The sequence below is a fragment of the Pelodiscus sinensis genome, chromosome 1, assembly GCF_052426305.1.
Source record: "Pelodiscus sinensis isolate ZL-2025 chromosome 1, ASM5242630v1, whole genome shotgun sequence".
NCBI lineage: Eukaryota > Metazoa > Chordata > Testudines > Trionychidae > Pelodiscus > Pelodiscus sinensis.
This window is the reverse complement of record NC_143052.1, coordinates 99533948-99551306: the sequence shown is the minus strand read 5'-3', so window position 1 is coordinate 99551306 and position 17359 is coordinate 99533948. Positions and strand designations below refer to the sequence as shown.

Genomic DNA, 17359 nt, shown 5'->3' with positions numbered 1-17359 from the left:
TTTTAATTTTTTTCTCCTCTTTTGGTACTCCAGGTGCCAGCCATTACATTAACTGCTAATATTATTTGGTTTGCTGATAACTTTCTGATCCAGAAAATGCCAGCTGTTGCCAAACTTCTGGATAGGAGAAGCCATCATGCGATTAAAACTCACAGAGAGAGTTTTCTGCAACAGAAGGCTCAGTCACTTACCAAGTAGGTTTTATACAGGGCTGCCCTTTTGAGATACTGCTTATTAACGTATACAACAAAAAATGGTTCTAATTTGATCTGGTGTTCTTCACTTACTGCCCTAAAATGTTATGTAGTAATGTTCTATACTGTTAAGGAATTACTGGGCTTCTCCCCAGAAGTAGCTGCCTCCTAAATGCTACTGAAAAAGTATACATTAAAAAATTTAATATTTTAATATGACGCTTTTAGAAAATCACTTATTTTGATTCTGCAAGCTTGCAAAGTAGGTGGCAGTTCTAACAACTTGCCTCTGACTTTCAGCTAGTTCTTCTCTATGCTTTCCACTTCAGTTTTATATTGGCAGCTATTACTTTTCTGAGTTGCTGCTTTTTCAATTAGGATTCTTGGGTTTTTATTTTTTTAATAGACAAAACCACATTAGGCAGAATAGGTTGCCTAGGGTTGCTTGGTGATGATGCATGCTACAGAAATGACAGCTTCTTTCCTGTCTTTGCTGATTCACTTTTGCCTAGGCTTGGAGAGATTTTTATTCTTTTTAGAAAAAACTTGCCTGTCAACCTTTCTCTAAATTCTCTCCATTCTGTGGTTTATTTTAAAAATATTTAGGGTTATTTGTCAGATTTAAAAGTTATTGAAGGCTGCTGCATTGCAGGGAGAAGAATGGAGCATAAGACTCCCTCTTTTTCGTACTTGAGTCATTGGTTGAAGCATCAAGGGTAGAGCAGGTTCTGTGAAGCTGACACTCCTACTTGCCTTGATGGGTTTCCCTTGGCTGCCTCTTTACCACTCAATATACAGGTTAACAGTGTTGAGCTGGTACAGAGAAGGAAGTAATCTGCTATTAGTATAGGCCTCTAGTAAATTACTCCTACATTTTCCCATATCCTGCTCCTCTGTAATGTAGTTGTAGCGCTGCTGAGTAGATAAACTACAGTGACAATTGGTTTTTTTTTCTCACTGTAGTAATTCCAACTCCTTGAGATAAGATAGCAAGATTGATGAAAGAATTTGTTTGCACCTTCAGCGGGGGTTAGATTGACCTAGCTACATCACAGAGGGCTCAAGATTTTTTGCAGTTCTGAGTAATGTAATTGGGTTGACCCAAGTTTTAGGTGTAGACCAAGCCTGGAAGCCAGAGGAACTCGGACTGAATTGCAGTCCTTTCCCCAAGTTTGTTGCGAAGGTGGTGCACTGCTCTGTTACTTCTGACCCTGGGTAAAGCCAAAGTCTTGTCCTATTGCTGTTTGATTGCAGGAGAAGTTGAAGAAAAAGATATGGACAGCTCTAAATATTCTGAGGATAATTAATCAAATCCAGATTGTTTTCTGTAAATGACCTTTTTTTAAAAAAATTGACTTCACAAGTTTTTGAACTGTCTTTGGTATATAGGACTATATGCTTTAAAATTGCTTTTAAGTTTAATGGTGTAGCTATAATTTGTCAAATACATATTTAGGGTAATTCCATAGCAGTAAAAGAGGTTGCACCAGGGATAAATTTGTACAAATGTAGTTTCATAGTATTGCATCTGTTTTAAATCAGACAGTAAAATGTAGTTAAATGAAGTAAGCAGAAGTCTATCCTACACGTGCACTTCATTAACACACTTAGAATATAAGTGAACATGATAATGTTGGAAGGAAAAGTCAGCATGGCTTTTGAAAACTGAAATCATGCCTCAGTCTTTTAGAATTCATTGAGGGGGTTTCAACAAGCCTGAGGACAAGGACGATCCACTTGATAATAGCGTTATTCGACTTTCAAAAACCTTGGCAAGGTCTCACACCAAAGACTCATAAGCAAAGTAAGCAGTCATGGGATAAGAGGGAAAGTCCTCTCATGGATCCATAACTGATTAAAAGACAGGAAACAAAGTATAGGAATAAACAGTCTGTTTTCCCAAATGAGAGAGTTAAATAGAAGGGCCCCCCAGTGATCTATACTGGGACCAACAATATATAACATTCTTGTAAAAGAGCTAGAAAAAGGGGTAAACAGTGAGGTGGCCAAGTTTGCAGATAATACAAAATGATTGAAGTCAGTTAAGCCCAGAGCTGATTGGGAAGAGTTACAAAGGGATTTCACAAAACTGAGTAACTAGGCAACAAAATAGCAGGTGAAATTGAGTGATTATAAACGCAAAATGTAAAGCACCTTGGAAAAAGTAATCCCGGTGATATGTACAAAATGATGGGTTCCAAATTAGCTGATACATAAGAATGATCTTTAAGTCATTGGATAGTTCTTTGAAAATATCTGTTCAATGTGTAGCACAGGTCAAAAAAGTTAACCATGTTAGGAACCATTAGGAAAAGAATTAGATAATAATACAGCAAATATCATAATGCTGCTATATAAATCCAGAGTATGTTCACACCTTGAATATTGTGTACAGCCCACTCCATCTTTTGGAGAAAAAAAAAGATGATGATGATGATATTAGGCAAGTTATGGGAAAGGGCAACAAAAATGATTAGGGGTATGGAACAGCTGCCATATGAGGAGTGATTAAAAAGACTGGGACTATTCAGTTTAGAAAAGAGACAAGGGGGGAAGATGATAAAATCTATACCATTATGAATGGTGTGGAGAAAGCAAATAGGAAAAGTAATATTATTTTATTGGACCCATTGCTGTTGGTGATAGAAGCTTTTGAGTTTACGGAGAGCTCTTCTTCAGATCTGGGAAACTTACTCAGTGTCTCAGTATAATCTGTATGTGCATCCTTCAGAACTACATTATTTAAAACAAGTTATGCAATATTGAGTCAGGCATTACTATAGTAACAGATTATGGTTTAAACCTGGTAAAGCTTTTTGCACTGAGAGAACTTAATTTTTTTTTTTTGCATGGTTTACTTTTGCACATTTACTCACTACTTTATTTTAAAAAAATGTAGTGCATCTGAGTGGGATATTAATTCAAAGCATTAACGACAAGATCTTATGTAACATGGCCTTCTTATAAGAAAATTGGAGGACTGAAATACCAGAAGACCTAAGTTTTAATTTGACTCGGATTTGGATTTAATTGTTTGATATTGTGCAAGTGTGTTAACTTCTGTTTCTTAGTTACCCACTTGTCATATGCAGGTTAATACTACTGTATGAAGCATTTAAGGTTGGATTTGATACACTCTAGTACCTGCTACAAAGGGTGTAAAGTATTGCCTTTGGAGACTGAATATTCCTATGTGTTTTCCTTAAGAGGGACTAGTCATTGGTCCTTGGGAATGGAAAAAGGGAAATGGCATTCACCTGTTCTCTGAAGTTAGTAACATGTTTTTCTTTCTCCAGAGAAATGCAGTCATATTATGTGTTTGTGAGCTCATGGATGACAAAAATGGAATCTATCTTGTCTAAAGAACAACGGATGGATAAATTTGCTGAAGACCTTTCCAACAGGTGTAATGTCTTTATACAGGTGAGTGATTTTACTATGATGGTAGCTGAATTCTATATATTTGTGCTGTTTCTACATTAGGAACCGGATGATTAGAAGGAAGTTAGTAACTTGTGAAAATGAATCATAAACATTATGTGATCATCTCCTGCAGTACTTTCTGAATTGTGTTGTCCAATCTCATTCTTACTAGCTATAGAAAAGGGGCCTTCCACAAAGTGAAAAAAGTAATGTCTGAATCTTCACAGCTTGAAGCTGGAATCTTTCTAATGAAGCTTCAGTCATTTTGCAAGGTAGCTCCCATTTCCCAGCTTAAATTGGAGTAGGGGAGTGGTTGAAATGTAGTTGTATTTTCCATGTTTTTATTTCTGACAACAAGTTCCAAGTTATTGCCTACTAGCGTTGCACTCAACAGTGCTTTCAGATGCCAACTTTAGCATCGGTGCAGTTAATTTTCCTTTCTGGTCAGAGTTTTGTTGCTATGTGTATATGATTTCTACATTTATTTCTTGCTTGCATATTGTTTACAGCTTCTTGACAAAACTTGGATTGAAAAGAAGTTCGAGTATAATAGGGAATGTTTAATAGATACACAACACTAGAGTCTTCCCCATTAATGAAAACAGCTCACTACATTCTGGGCCCCTCTTTTATCCTTCCTTTGTTCCAAGGCTGCCAGGTCCATTTATCGCCACGCTGGTGGTGGCTGTCCCAGAGGGGCGGGCTGGAACCTTGTACCTCTGCCTTTGTTGATAGACACTGATAGTTCCAGGTTTCAGTATCAATTGACTTTTTTCTTCTGAGCTCAGAGTATACATGAAAACAGTGTGGTTTTTTATACTTAAATTCTCCTTACAATGAGAATAAATAAGAATTAAAGGATCTGAAGATATTCCAATTTGAGAATCTGTTTTTCTCTATATCAAATTGAAAGTTTCAGTTAATTTGCTTTATTTCTTCACGTTTTTGCTGTATTCCATTTAAAAGCTTTGTTTTAAATACTTGGGTGCTGTTCTTCACTTTCTAGGTGTAGTCTACATTGATTTAAAGAGTTTGGCACATTTTAATTTCTATGATAGTGATATTTTTTGGATTTGTTTCACTTCTTTCATTTTTTTGTTTTTTGTTATGAAATTTGGATTTTTAAAGCATTTGTAGATATTTACAATAACTTAACATCTTACTGATTTCACTCATCTCTTGGGGACTGTGCAATTGTTTGCTCACGCTATTCCAGTTTCTTAATCTTGATGTCTTTCTTCATTGGATTTAGGGAGACGAGGTAACAAGTGTGAAAAATTGTTGCACTATTTGGGGGAGAACTGTGTGGTGTAGTAAGACAAAGCCTCTGTTCACCCTAGTTTGGTTACAGTGAACTCTGACTGATTGCTTCGTTGGCTCATGGTTAAATTGTATTGATTGTTTCTAAAGCTATAATTAGCTGACTTAATGACTTGAAGATTCCTTGATAGCTTCATAATTACCAACTAATTGGCAGATCTTCACTTTCAGTTTCATGTGACTAAACAAAACTTTGACTGTCCATGAGAGAGAGCTGCTTATACTCTGGAGGGGCCAGTGAAAGACAGGAATTAATGTCCTGTATGGTAATTAAAAAAAGATAATATTTATTTGTCTGACATGACTGTGGAGATTCTTTTTTTTTCTTCTCCCAATTTGTTTCCAGGGTTTTCTTTATGCTTACAGCCTTAGCACCATAATTAAGACCACAATGAATCTCTACATGTCAATGCAAAAACCTATGACCAAAACCTCAGTGAAAGCATTATGCAGACTTGTGGAACTTCTCAAGGTAGGTTATAGGATTGGCATTATGATTTCATCTAAGCATTTTCATAGAGCAACCAGGAGATGCCACATGCAAGGAACTGAGTTTCAAAATGACTTCTATTTAAAGATTGGAAGGGAAGGAGAAAAGAAAGGGAAGGTTTATTTTAGGAATGTTAAAATGCCAGTTATTTTTGTAAACGTGTTACCTCTGAAATTTTCAGTGGTTTCATGTTTACACATGGGGGGCAGCTCTTTGAGAGCCTGGGTGCAGGGAGTTGGCTCCCATGGAACCGCCTGCTCCCTCAATCCCTGCACTGCCACCTCTGTATCAGAAGCAGCAGCGCGGATGAGAGGGGGAAGGCAGGAGCCGGAGTTCACGGGGAGCCAGCACCAGGGAGGGGGGCAGAGGAGGCTCTGTGGGAGCCAGTATACATGGGGAGTCAGCTCTCCTCGTGATACAGAAACAGCAACTCAGGGAAGGGGGGGAGCTGCATGTAACAGTGAAGGTTAACCAATGAGCCCAGACATTTCTAAACACCTTCCCCAGTTTGCTTTTTATCTTAATCCTATTTTTTTTGCAGGAAAAGATGTTCACTGTTTTGAGGAGCATCTTTATAAAGTTGAGCTGAGAGAGGAAATACATAAGGCTAAGATTTTTAAAAAGAAATGATTACTCAAGTTAGGATCTGAAATCCCTTTTTTGCAAAAGTGTTGTGTGTTCAGCATCTCTGTTAATATAAAATACAAAGATGGGGAAGGGAAATCCTGTATTTTGCAAGTAGACAGTTAGTATAGAAAGAAATTACTTAGATTGCCATTTTTTAACTCATATGAACCATTGTGTTTTGAAACTGACTGCAGGCAATAGAACATACATTTTATAGAAGAAGCATGGTTGTAGCAGATTCTGTAACACACATAACTCAGCATCTCCAGCATCAGGCTCTTAACTCTATTTCTATAGCCAAGGTATGTAATCAAAGTTTCAAGATATAGAATTCGGTGTCATCTACAATAGTTTTCTTTCATCTCCTACTCCAAATCAAATCAAAATTATTATCCAACTAATTTGAAACTATCTATGGTCTTGCAACATCCTGTCTATTACTTGCATTTAAAAGCTGCAATCAGGGATCAGGACCTCATTGTTCTAGGTACCATCCTGATATGCAACAAAGATGTCAACTCTGTTATGTCTTTTCCTGTTCCCCCAATCACACATAGTACACATACGCTATCATAGTATGCAACTGCTTCTCTTATCTTGGCCTTATTCTTCTGATATTTTCCTGTGACTCCACTGATGGTGTTGCTCTTTTATTCAGTCTGCCTGTTTGTTGTTATAGATCCTTTATTAAAGTGATTTGTGATGGTGTGTATAAGCATGTAGACTGTTAGCTTTAGGGCTGGCTTCACATATACAGTACTTTCTATTATTACTGTATGTGTTAACATTCTTTATGAGGAATAGTTAGGGTACATTTAATGTTTATAAAAGTGCCATTTGCCTGTTATAATATGAACACAGATGCTGCACATCTCCTTCACCACATTTTTAGTATAAACAAAATGTTAGTTGTAATTTAATAAACAGATCTAACACATTTCACCGGTATCACTGTTGAACTGAGATCCAGCAAACCCATCTGAAACAATAAATCTGATATGAAATTTACATCTGCTTTAAAAATGGGCAGTACCCCTATGTTCAGATAATTGTTCTATAGCTTTTATTTTACAGATGTAAATGAATTCTAAGCTTAAAAATAGCAATATGATCCAAGCACACTACAATATTTGTATTTCCAACAGTTACTAGGAATAAGAGAGAGAGACTCATTGTATGAATAGATTGCTGTTTTAATTAATCCCCTTCTTAGAAGATAAATAGAAGGCTAATATAAGTAAACAGCAGCCTTAAGTCATTTACTGCAGGCTGCAGTTGTTTTGTTGCATGTGCTTGGAACATCTGATAGCATCAAAGGGGAGGAATTTCAAGTTGAGCTCATATCCTTCTAATCAGAGAAGGAATTCTCTGCCATTGCACCAAATCTTGAATCAAGTCCACACTCTTAAATATGACCCTAGCTTTCTAACCTATAAAAGATCCCATTCTCACTAAAATCTGTTGCAAAAAAATTCACATTCTGCAGTGAGAGCAGAATTGGGAGCTTAGTTTGATTTGGTCCTTGCTATGATTTTCCACTTGCTCAGTGTCATAACCTGCATTTTTCTATCTCAGGGACCTTCTTCACACATGCACTTTATAGAGTTGTGGCTAGTTGGCCCATAAAGTTGGACACTGCTGGATTTCTTCTTACTGAAAGAAACCGCTCCTCTAGGAACAGTAGGGTTGGTATGTAAAACAGAAGTGTTGTGTACATGCAAAGCTATGTGCATGCTTGCACAATGCCTGTTTACTATAAATCTGTAGTATGCCAGTGCAGAGTTAGGTATGTTTACCAGCATTTACAATAGAATGAATCCAATTAAATTTGGGAGGGGAAGTAATCTGGATTCACTTAGATTGGTTCTGAAAACCTAATTTACACAATATTATGGTAAATAGTGAGACAACTCTCTGGAATTTTAAATAGATGAATAAACTGCTGCTTTTGATCTCTGATAACTCTTCCATGAATATAAAATTTGAACTATTATTTTTGTTTCTCCCATCAAGAAAAGAGTTATTTCTGACAAAAAATACAGTGAGCAGAGACTGGACGTGCTCTCTGCTCTGGTATTGGCTGAGAATACCCTCAATGGGCCAAGTACAAAACAGAGGCGCCTTATAGTGTCCCTTGCACTCAGTGTGGGCACACAGATGGTAAGTGCAACTATTGTTCAAACTCTCGCTATTGTATGTTAACTTGTTAGCTATAGTAAACAAGTTTATAACTCAGTTGTTGCAACAATTTTAAAAGTAATTGTTGTTTTGCAGTTAAACCGTATATGACTCCACCCATTTTCCTCTGCTGCTTTTTTTTAACAGAAAACATTTAAAGATGAAGAGCTGCTTCCCCTCCAAATAGTTATGAAGAAACTGGACTTAATCAGTGAACTTAGGGAGCGGTGAGTAGCGCGCACACATGCTTTGGGAGAGGGGAGGAAACAGTTGTCAGCTAATGTGTTGAGATTTCAGGATGCAGTTTATGAAGTCTTACAGGTTTTTCTGTTTTCTACACTTAGCTACATATAATTGACTGTTTTCATGTACACTGAGGACCGGGGCTGGCCAGAATATGGGCCACAGAATTCTATAATGAAGTCTGTGGCTTCCCTCATCTTTAAGGAGGAGTGGCTTTCAGAAATGCTGGTCTTGTTGAATAGTGCACCATACTTTTTGTTTGATTTGACATGAACCATTAGTTTTGGGACCTATTGCCCTCTTGGTTTATACCTCCATATTAAATATTAGGTTTCCTGCAGTATGTTGCATTTTACATAAACACCTCTTTTTTAACCTGGTATAGATTGTAACTGGCTGTGAAATGTTCAGCAATGATTTTGTGCAGACACTGCTATACACACAATTATTGATGGTGTCAATCTACACCAGGGGTTGGCAATCTTCATCACACAGCCCATCAGGATAATCTGCTAGCTGTTGCTTCCAATTATCCAGGAATAGTGAATCCTGGCCACTGGGAACTGCGGGGGCGGGAGAGAGGGGATGGAGGGAGTGGGGCAGGAAGCCTGTGGACGGTCAATGTAAATAAAATATCTCCTGGCTCACCAGTGGATTATCCTCATGGGTCATGTGCTAAAGGTTGCCTACCCTTGACCTACATGTATGCTTTAGGCATATCATAATTCTAATTATTTAAATGAATTTGTACAATTACAGTCATGACACAGTAACACCTTATGCTTTATAAGCTGTCTGCATTTTCAAGTTCAGAATCTACTGCCAGTATCAGTGAGGAGGATGCTTGTCTGTATGTGGCTCAGTATTTTGTTATGGATATCATTAATTCCTTTACTTTAGGGTACTGTGGGAAGCATAAAGATATTATTACAAAGATTAGGTATAGTATACCTTGCAAAAGCATTTCAGTAGCTTGACATGGTGCTCACAGATATGATAGTGAAAATAGGCATCCATTTATCAAAGAGCTTGCATTTTCTTTTGAAGGTCAATGGGAAAATAATAAATACCATGAAAACATGTTTGGTGAGCATGAGTACTATTGAAATAATCTGTGGTGTAGATGATTTTAACAATAAAAAGGGGGCAGTGCTGTAAAAATAGAGTCTTGCTGACATGCAGTTCACCATCCTTTGTTCATTATTTTCTGTTGCTTCTGATTTTGTTTAATAAGTAATATCTTGCATTTTAGAATCCAAACACAGTGTGATTGTAGATTCTTGTACTGGCATCGAGCAGTCTTCCCAATTTATTTAGATGATGTGTACGAAAATGCAGTTGATGCCTCTAGATTGCAGGTAAATAAGAAATACCCATAATTGTTCAGTTACAGTGGCTGGCTGAATCAGGCAGGTGTGGGAAGAAAATTTTAAAACAGTTAAAAATCATAGATGAAGCAGCACAGGGGTAGGGACAGATGGCTCCCTGGGAACCAGTGTTCATGTAATTTGAAGGTTAATCAATGAGCCCAGGCTCATCAGTAAACCATGTACATGGGTACGCTTTCAAATCCCTACTCAGAAGCAAACAGTAGTAGGTTTTACCAGGGATTAACCACTTGGTCCAGCATGAGACTTGATGGATCAGTGATTTGTCTGATCCACTGTTTTAAGTAATGGGCCTGCAAAAGGCTAGAACTGAATATTTGTTAATCTAATGATTGCAGGGCAGGGGCAGCAACAACAGCCAATTTGAATTGACTTAACACTCTTTTCCTTCATTGTTTTAGGATAACTGAATCAAAAATGTGATATCAGTCTCACATAGATTATTTTTTAAAATGGTTAAAGTTACAGTATGTTAATTTTTACAGTGTTATAGTGACTATTCATGGTGAAATACAGTAAACTAGAAAATGATCCTTGTTCTTTGGATTTGAGACTTGAAACTGTTTAAATTGGGCTGATTCTAGCCTTTATATGCTAGATGCTTTGAGATGTTTGTTGACATGTCTGACTTATGGTTTGCATATTAATTTCTTTCTGTTTTTTAGTACATGTTTAGTGCATTACGGGATTGTGTACCTGCTATGATGCATTCAAGACACTTGGAGTCCTATGAGGTACTTCTGGAGTGCTATGACAAAGAAATCATGGATGTTTTAAATGAGGTAATTGCAGAAGTACAGGGTTTACTGTGAGTAGGGGTCTAGCAGTGACAATTTATTTGAATTGTGTATTGATCGGCTTTTATTGACTGAAAAACAGGATTTTATATAAAACCTATATAACAGCTTTGAGACTGCTATGAAATAGTGATAAGTGAGAAAATTGTTATTTTGACTAGGTCAGGTACTTCCTTGACTTCGTTCTCATAATATCCGTGTACCTCAGTCTTTAATATATCTCTGAATTTAATACATGTGTGCTAGAGAAGACAGTCTACATTCTACAGATTCTTAAGTACTGAGAAACTAAGTCATTTCCCCACAGTCAAACAGGAAGTCTCTGGCAGAGCAGGGAGTTGAATCCATATCTCCTTAACAAGTGATTTAACCACTGGACCATTCTTCCTCTCTGTCTAGTCCCACAACATATGTAATCTATTCTGGGATTCTAGAGAAATCTTAGAATAATAGTTTTGCTAAACTGAATAAAGTCTTATTGGAACTGAACTACACACTTCTTAGTAAACCACATCTGTTGTAGACTCATTATATAAACCAGGGTTTCTCAACCTAGGGTTCTAAACAGTGGCTTGCAACCACTCTGTCCAGCACATATCATTGATCCCGTCTGAGCTTTTGTAACAAACATGATTTGCATTTGGTTTAGGTCAAATAGTTTTTTTAATTAGCTTGGACGGCCACAGTAAAGGGTGTATGTGTTTTGCAGCAAATGAATGGTTCTCTTCTTAAATATAGGTAGGAACCACACTGATTTAACAAATTGTTGGAGCCTTAATTGGTCACAAAACATTCTAAATACTCCTAATTAGTCAATGTAAATGTGTGTCCTAGAACTAACATTGTCCATTTAGAAGCTGAACATTTCCTGTTATTCTTAATAACAGATATGTAGTTCCATGTAGTTCCTGAATTGGTCCTCAGTTTGATTAGGACATCAACAGGACTTTGTTTGCAAGTGCAAACAAGAGACTTAGTTCCTGGAACTCTGAAATTCTTAAAGAATTCTTGCCTCAGGTTCACCTATTTGTAAGATGTAGCCACAGTCATTAGTCATCAGCCCTCTTGCGCCAAAGACAAATTTAATCTCTATTAAAATAAGTTTTTGAATGGATGTTTAGCATATTTTTTTTATTTCCTTGAATAGCACTTGCTGGACAAATTATGTAAAGAAATAGAAAAGGATTTACGCCTTTCTGTGCACACACACTTAAAGCTTGATGACAGAAATCCCTTCAGAGTTGGAATGAAGGATCTGGCCCACTTTTTCTCCCTGAACCCAATTCGATTTTTCAATCGTTTCATTGACATCAAAGGTAGGTTGCATGTATAGTTCATTCTTCTCAGTACTTCTCTCTCTTGTATATCTGGTAACCCTTCTAGTATTCCCTTTTTCTTTTTGCTTAGCTGTTTTTTGTGTGATTTTTGTCATCTCAGTTGCACCCTAAAAATAATTTATATACGTGCAAGTGGCATTTCAAGCATAAGCTATCGTTATTAAGGTCATGGCTCTTTACCCACTTCTAGGGCTAGCTTATATATAGAAGTTTAGGAGTCTGTTGCCTCTGAGCTAGGGAGTTTGGTCTATCAGCTCAAGCAGTAGAAGCTCATGGCTTTTAAATCCAGAGGGTTCTGGGTTCAGTCCCCACAGATGAATCCTTTAGTTTTAAGTGCTAGTTTTCAGTGCAGAGATTTATGGATTTTTTCTTTGTTTTTGTTGTTTCTTTGCTATTCCTCAGCAATTTAAGAGTTGTAGTTAATAGTTGAGTCCATATTTCATTATTTTTTATTTTACAGTTTATGTGACACACTACTTAGACAAGACGTTTTACAACTTAACAACTGTAGCTCTTCATGACTGGGCCACATACAGTGAAATGAGGAATTTAGCAACTCAGCGGTATGGCTTAACTATGACAGAAGCACATCTTCCCAGTCAGACTTTAGAACAGGTACAGTATGTGAGGTGTGTGTATGGGTATTGTACATGCCATTTTATTCTGGAAGTTCTAGATAAGCATTCAAACATTCAGGAAGTACAGATACAAAGGAATCCAAAATGAGAGACTATTTTCTAAAATTTTGACCTGCGCAATTTACCCAAGACTAACAAGTCTATGGCATAATCAAGATAAAAACCATGGTTCCTAGACCTGATCTTCATCTTGAGCAGTGAAACCGTTTAAATAACAACAGTTTTTTAAAAGTAGTTATTAATTTTTCAACCTTGAATATGAAGGGTCTTGCATTTTATTTGGAGGTTGAAAAAATGGTCCAGTTTCTCCCTTTTTGTTTTGCACTTGCTAGCTAGGACTAAAGAATGTTCACTTTCAAAAATGTTAAAAGATACAACCAAAAGAAATTTCTTTTAATGTGACACTGGCTATAAAACTTAAAGAAAGAAACCATTAAATCTAGCCCCTGAAGTGGCCCAGAAGAAAATTGCAAAGATATTTTCAGAAAATTGAACGGAAAAGTGATGATTTGCATGCATATCTAATTACTTTAATCTGCTTTCAAAAACACTTTCAGGTAATTAATTTGCACAATTAACAGTTTTAAATATATTTGAATGACTCACAGGAGACTGTTATAATCCATTAAGGATTTTTACCACATTGTTTCAGGGTCTGGATGTTTTGGAAATCATGAGAAATATTCATGTTTTTGTATCTCGCTACCTTTACAATCTCAATAATCAGGTAAGATGTATTCTGTACTTCTCTGGGTAGTGCATATCTGATTATTATAGACTTTGGTTTTGATATAGGGTAAATGATGACCTTCTCTTTGCAGATCTTCATTGAGAGAACTAGCAATAATAAACATTTGAACACTATCAATATCCGGCACATTGCTAATTCAATTCGAACTCATGGCACAGGAATCATGAACACAACAGTAAGTATCTTCCCGACTGTTATTTTTTTAATATTTACAAAGCAGTGTTGGAATGCTAGCATTTCCAGACCTTTGAGTTTTTAACTGTGCAGTTTTTTAATACTACACAAACATAGCTTTTTGTATTGAATATAACAAAGTAGTCCTTTGACCAAGCAGTCAACTTCAAAAGTCTTATGAGTTATGCCATGGTAGTTAGTATATAAAGTCAGACCTTTATGCAAAGACCCACAGCTGACAAGATGTTTAGAAATATCCTAGAAGTCCTTTGAATTGCCCTAAAGATGGAAATAGTTACATTTACAGCACTTTGAATTTCTAAATGGTAGCCTTTATAATTACAGTGTCATGTATCACTGCTCGTTAAAGTTTGGTTGGCTGGTGTGTTTATAGCATTTCATTTAAGCGGAGCAGGAGAAATATGATGCTGATGACTCCTAAGTAAACTTAAATTGATAAACTGCCACTTTATACATTTTAGAATTTGGGAAAATGTAAGGTCATTTTTTAAGTGGCTTTCTATGAGATATATGTGTCACTATACTTTTGGCTAAGTAGTGTTAATTGATTTTTACTACTTGCTGTGAATCTAGAAGATGCACTATAGTATGGATTATTAGGTTGATTTGGATTTCTAAATAAAATGATTGTAATGATCTTTGGTGTAAAGATGGCAGTCTGGTAAAGATGAATGTCCACCTATCTACTGTAAATAACAGTAGTGTATTTACTGAGCCTAACATAGTAATTGAAGTAGTTCTAAAACCTGGTGTGATGCCAAAGCTTTACTGGAAAATCCAGCTAACCTAAAACAATCAAATTTCGGACTGCCACTAGATTTTTCGCTATCTCTATCTCTATCACTCTGTCTTTTTGTCTCATTCTTTTTCCTACCAAGCCAGCACAACATAAGAACTTGATGAGCACTATGCATTGAAGAACAAACACTTTCTCTAAGGCAACATGTACAAAATGAAAATGTTTAGAAATGAGGGTTCTTATTCTTTGTTGCATTGTAGGATAGTGCTCACTTTTGCAAGCATGATACTAATGTGTTCTTCTCATGTTGGAGTTCCTTGTCTCAGAGATATCAGCACTGAAAAAGAAGTTGTCTTTCAAGTCACGTTGCTTCCTGGAAAAATGAACTCCTCCTTTCTTAACCACTTTTGATGGTGGCCTGGGAATGAACCAGGCAGGGAATTTAGACTTGAAAAAAATTGGGTTTTAATTCCAGAAGGAACAATATTTTAGAAAATTTTGAGCAAAATGGGGCAGGCCGAGTTGAACTTTCCAGCTACAAAAAAGTCTTAACATGGAATAAAAACTTCAAGAAGCTACTGAATGATGGTCACTATAAAAGCATGTTAATTTAAATGGATTTTTTCTGATTCTGAATGTTTAATTTTATTTCAGGTTAATTTCACTTACCAGTTTCTTAGGAAAAAGTTCTATATCTTTAGCCAGTTCATGTATGATGAACATATCAAATCCAGATTGATCAAAGATATCAGATTCTTCAGGGAAGTCAAGGATCAAAATGATCATAAGGTATACCGCATGTGTGGAGTTCTTGGATAAATAACAGCTTGATTAAAAACATTGCTGCCTTTGCATTGAAAAGTTAATATGTACTAAACTACAAAGGTTACTTTTTTAAATAAAAGGAATATTATGTTTATAGACAAATGGCACGTTCTGGTCTATCAAAATACCATGTTGCAGTGTATGCATATTCCTGCATTTAAAAAAAAATTAAAAAACAATGAATGGTTCTGTAGCACCTTGGAGGCTAACAAAAATATAGCTGGTATATAGCTGGTTGGGCACAACCCACTTCTTCAGGTGAATGGAGCAAGGGGCACAGAGGGACAGAGCAGAAAGAGTGGAGAGAGGGAGGAGAAAAAAATCCTGTCAATTAAAGCGCCCGTGCTAAATGAGGCTAATAGAGTGGACTGTAAGTCACTGATACTTAGCTTTTGATGTCATTTGGGTGTTGACATTTTCTGTTGACATCCAGAAAATGTATTGATTCAGTCCCTGGGTAAATGTATCAAGTTGGCATATGAAGGCCAATTCTGCTGTCTGTCTGTCTGTCTTTGTGTGTGTGTGTGTCTGTCTCTCTCTCTCATTGGTTCCTGAAATTACTCTGCAAGGGGATGGCCACTTTTAAATCCATTAATGAGTGCCTGGGCAAGTAAAAATGCTCCCCTATAGGTTTCCCCATTTCAAATATCTGATTTGTGTCCATTAATCCTTTGTCGTAGCGACTGTCCAGTTTGGCCAATATACATGGCAGAGGGGCATTGCTGGCACTTGATGGCATATATCATGTTAGTGGATGTGCAGCTGTATGAGCCTCTGATGTGGTAGCTTATGTGGTTAAGTACTGTGATGATGTCATTTGTGTAGATGTGTGGACAGAGTTGGCAATGGAGTTTATTACAAGGGTAGGTTTCTGGGTGAATATATTTGAGATGTGCTGCATGGTTGCTGGAAAGAATTTGTTTCAGGTAAGGGGGTTGTCTGTAGGTGAGGATTGGCCTGCCTCCCAAGGCCTGTGAGAGCGAGGGATCATTTTCCAGGATAGGTTGTAGATTGTAAATGATGCATTGGAGGGGTTTAAGTTGGGGGTTGTAGGTAATGACTAGTGGTGTTCTGTTATTTTGTATGTAGGTCCTATCTTGAAGAAGCTGATGCCTGGGTACTTGTCTGGCTTTGTGAATCTGTTTTTTCACTTCCCCGGGTAGGTATTTAAGTTTTAAGAATGCCTGATAGAGATTCTGTAGGTGTTTGTCTCTGTCTGTAGGATTGGAGCAAATCTGGTTGTATCTTAGGGCCTGACTGTAAACAATTGATTGGGTGATATGTCCTGGATGGAAGCTAGAGACATGTAGGTAAGTATAATGGTTGGTAGTTTCTGGTATAAAGTGGTAGAAATGTGGCCATCGTTTAATTGTACTGTAGTGTCAAGGAAGTGGATTTCTTCTGTGGACTGGTCCAAGCTAAGGTTGATGGTGGGGTGGAAGTTGTTGAAATCCCTGTCAAATTCTTCAAGGATTTCCTTCCCGTGGGTCCTTATGATGAAGATTTTGTCAAGGTAGCATAAGTAGAGTAAGGATGCTAGGGGGTGAGAGCTGAGGAAACATTTTTCAAGGTCAGCCATAACGATGTGGGCAATTTGTGAGGCCATGTGGGTACCCATCGCTGTGCCACTGACTTGAAGCTATAAATTGTCCCCAAATTGGAAATTGTTGTGGATGAGGACAAAGTCACAAAACTCAGTCACCAGGTGTGCAATGGTGTTATCGGGGATAGTGTTTCTGACAACTAGATATTCATCATCATGTAGTATGTTGGTGTAAAGCGCTTCTACATCCATGGTGGCCGGGATGGTGTTTTCAGGAAGATTACTAATGTTCTGTAGCTTCCTCGGGAAGTCAGTGGTGTCTCGAAGGTAGCTAGGAATGCAAGTAGCATAGGGTCTGAGGAGAGTCAACATAACTGGATAATCCTGCTGTAAGTGTGCGAATGCCTGAGATGATGGGACATCTGGGATTTCTAGGTTGGTGGATCTTGGGTAGCAGATAGAAAACTCCTGGTCAGGGATTTTTGTACAGATTTGGTCCTGAGTTGTAGCAGGGAGTTTCATGAGCAGATGGTGTAGTCTCTCTTGATATTCTTTAATGGGATCAGATGAAAGAAGCTTGTAGAATCTGGTGTTGGCGAGTTGTCTGGCAGCATTGTTTTTGGCTTATGTGATTCTAGTTGCTTTCTGAACACTAAACAGTTCTCATCAGA

General features: G+C 37.2%; 1 protein-coding gene across 3 annotated transcripts in view; it reads left to right on the top strand.

The window, feature by feature from the left end:
• Positions 1-17359, top strand: part of WASHC4 (WASH complex subunit 4) — a 72759-nt gene that overhangs the window by 34143 nt on the left and 21257 nt on the right. For all 3 annotated transcript variants that reach the window (XM_075938562.2, XM_075938557.2, XM_075938551.2), the window contains exons 13-25: positions 34-194; positions 3491-3617; positions 5284-5409; positions 6249-6356; positions 8068-8214; positions 8380-8459; positions 9728-9833; positions 10529-10645; positions 11808-11976; positions 12458-12612; positions 13288-13362; positions 13457-13561; positions 14975-15109. In XM_075938562.2, coding sequence (XP_075794677.1) covers positions 34-194; positions 3491-3617; positions 5284-5409; positions 6249-6356; positions 8068-8214; positions 8380-8459; positions 9728-9833; positions 10529-10645; positions 11808-11976; positions 12458-12612; positions 13288-13362; positions 13457-13561; positions 14975-15109 — 1611 coding nt within the window. The remainder of the gene's footprint in view (positions 1-33; positions 195-3490; positions 3618-5283; positions 5410-6248; positions 6357-8067; positions 8215-8379; positions 8460-9727; positions 9834-10528; positions 10646-11807; positions 11977-12457; positions 12613-13287; positions 13363-13456; positions 13562-14974; positions 15110-17359) is intronic.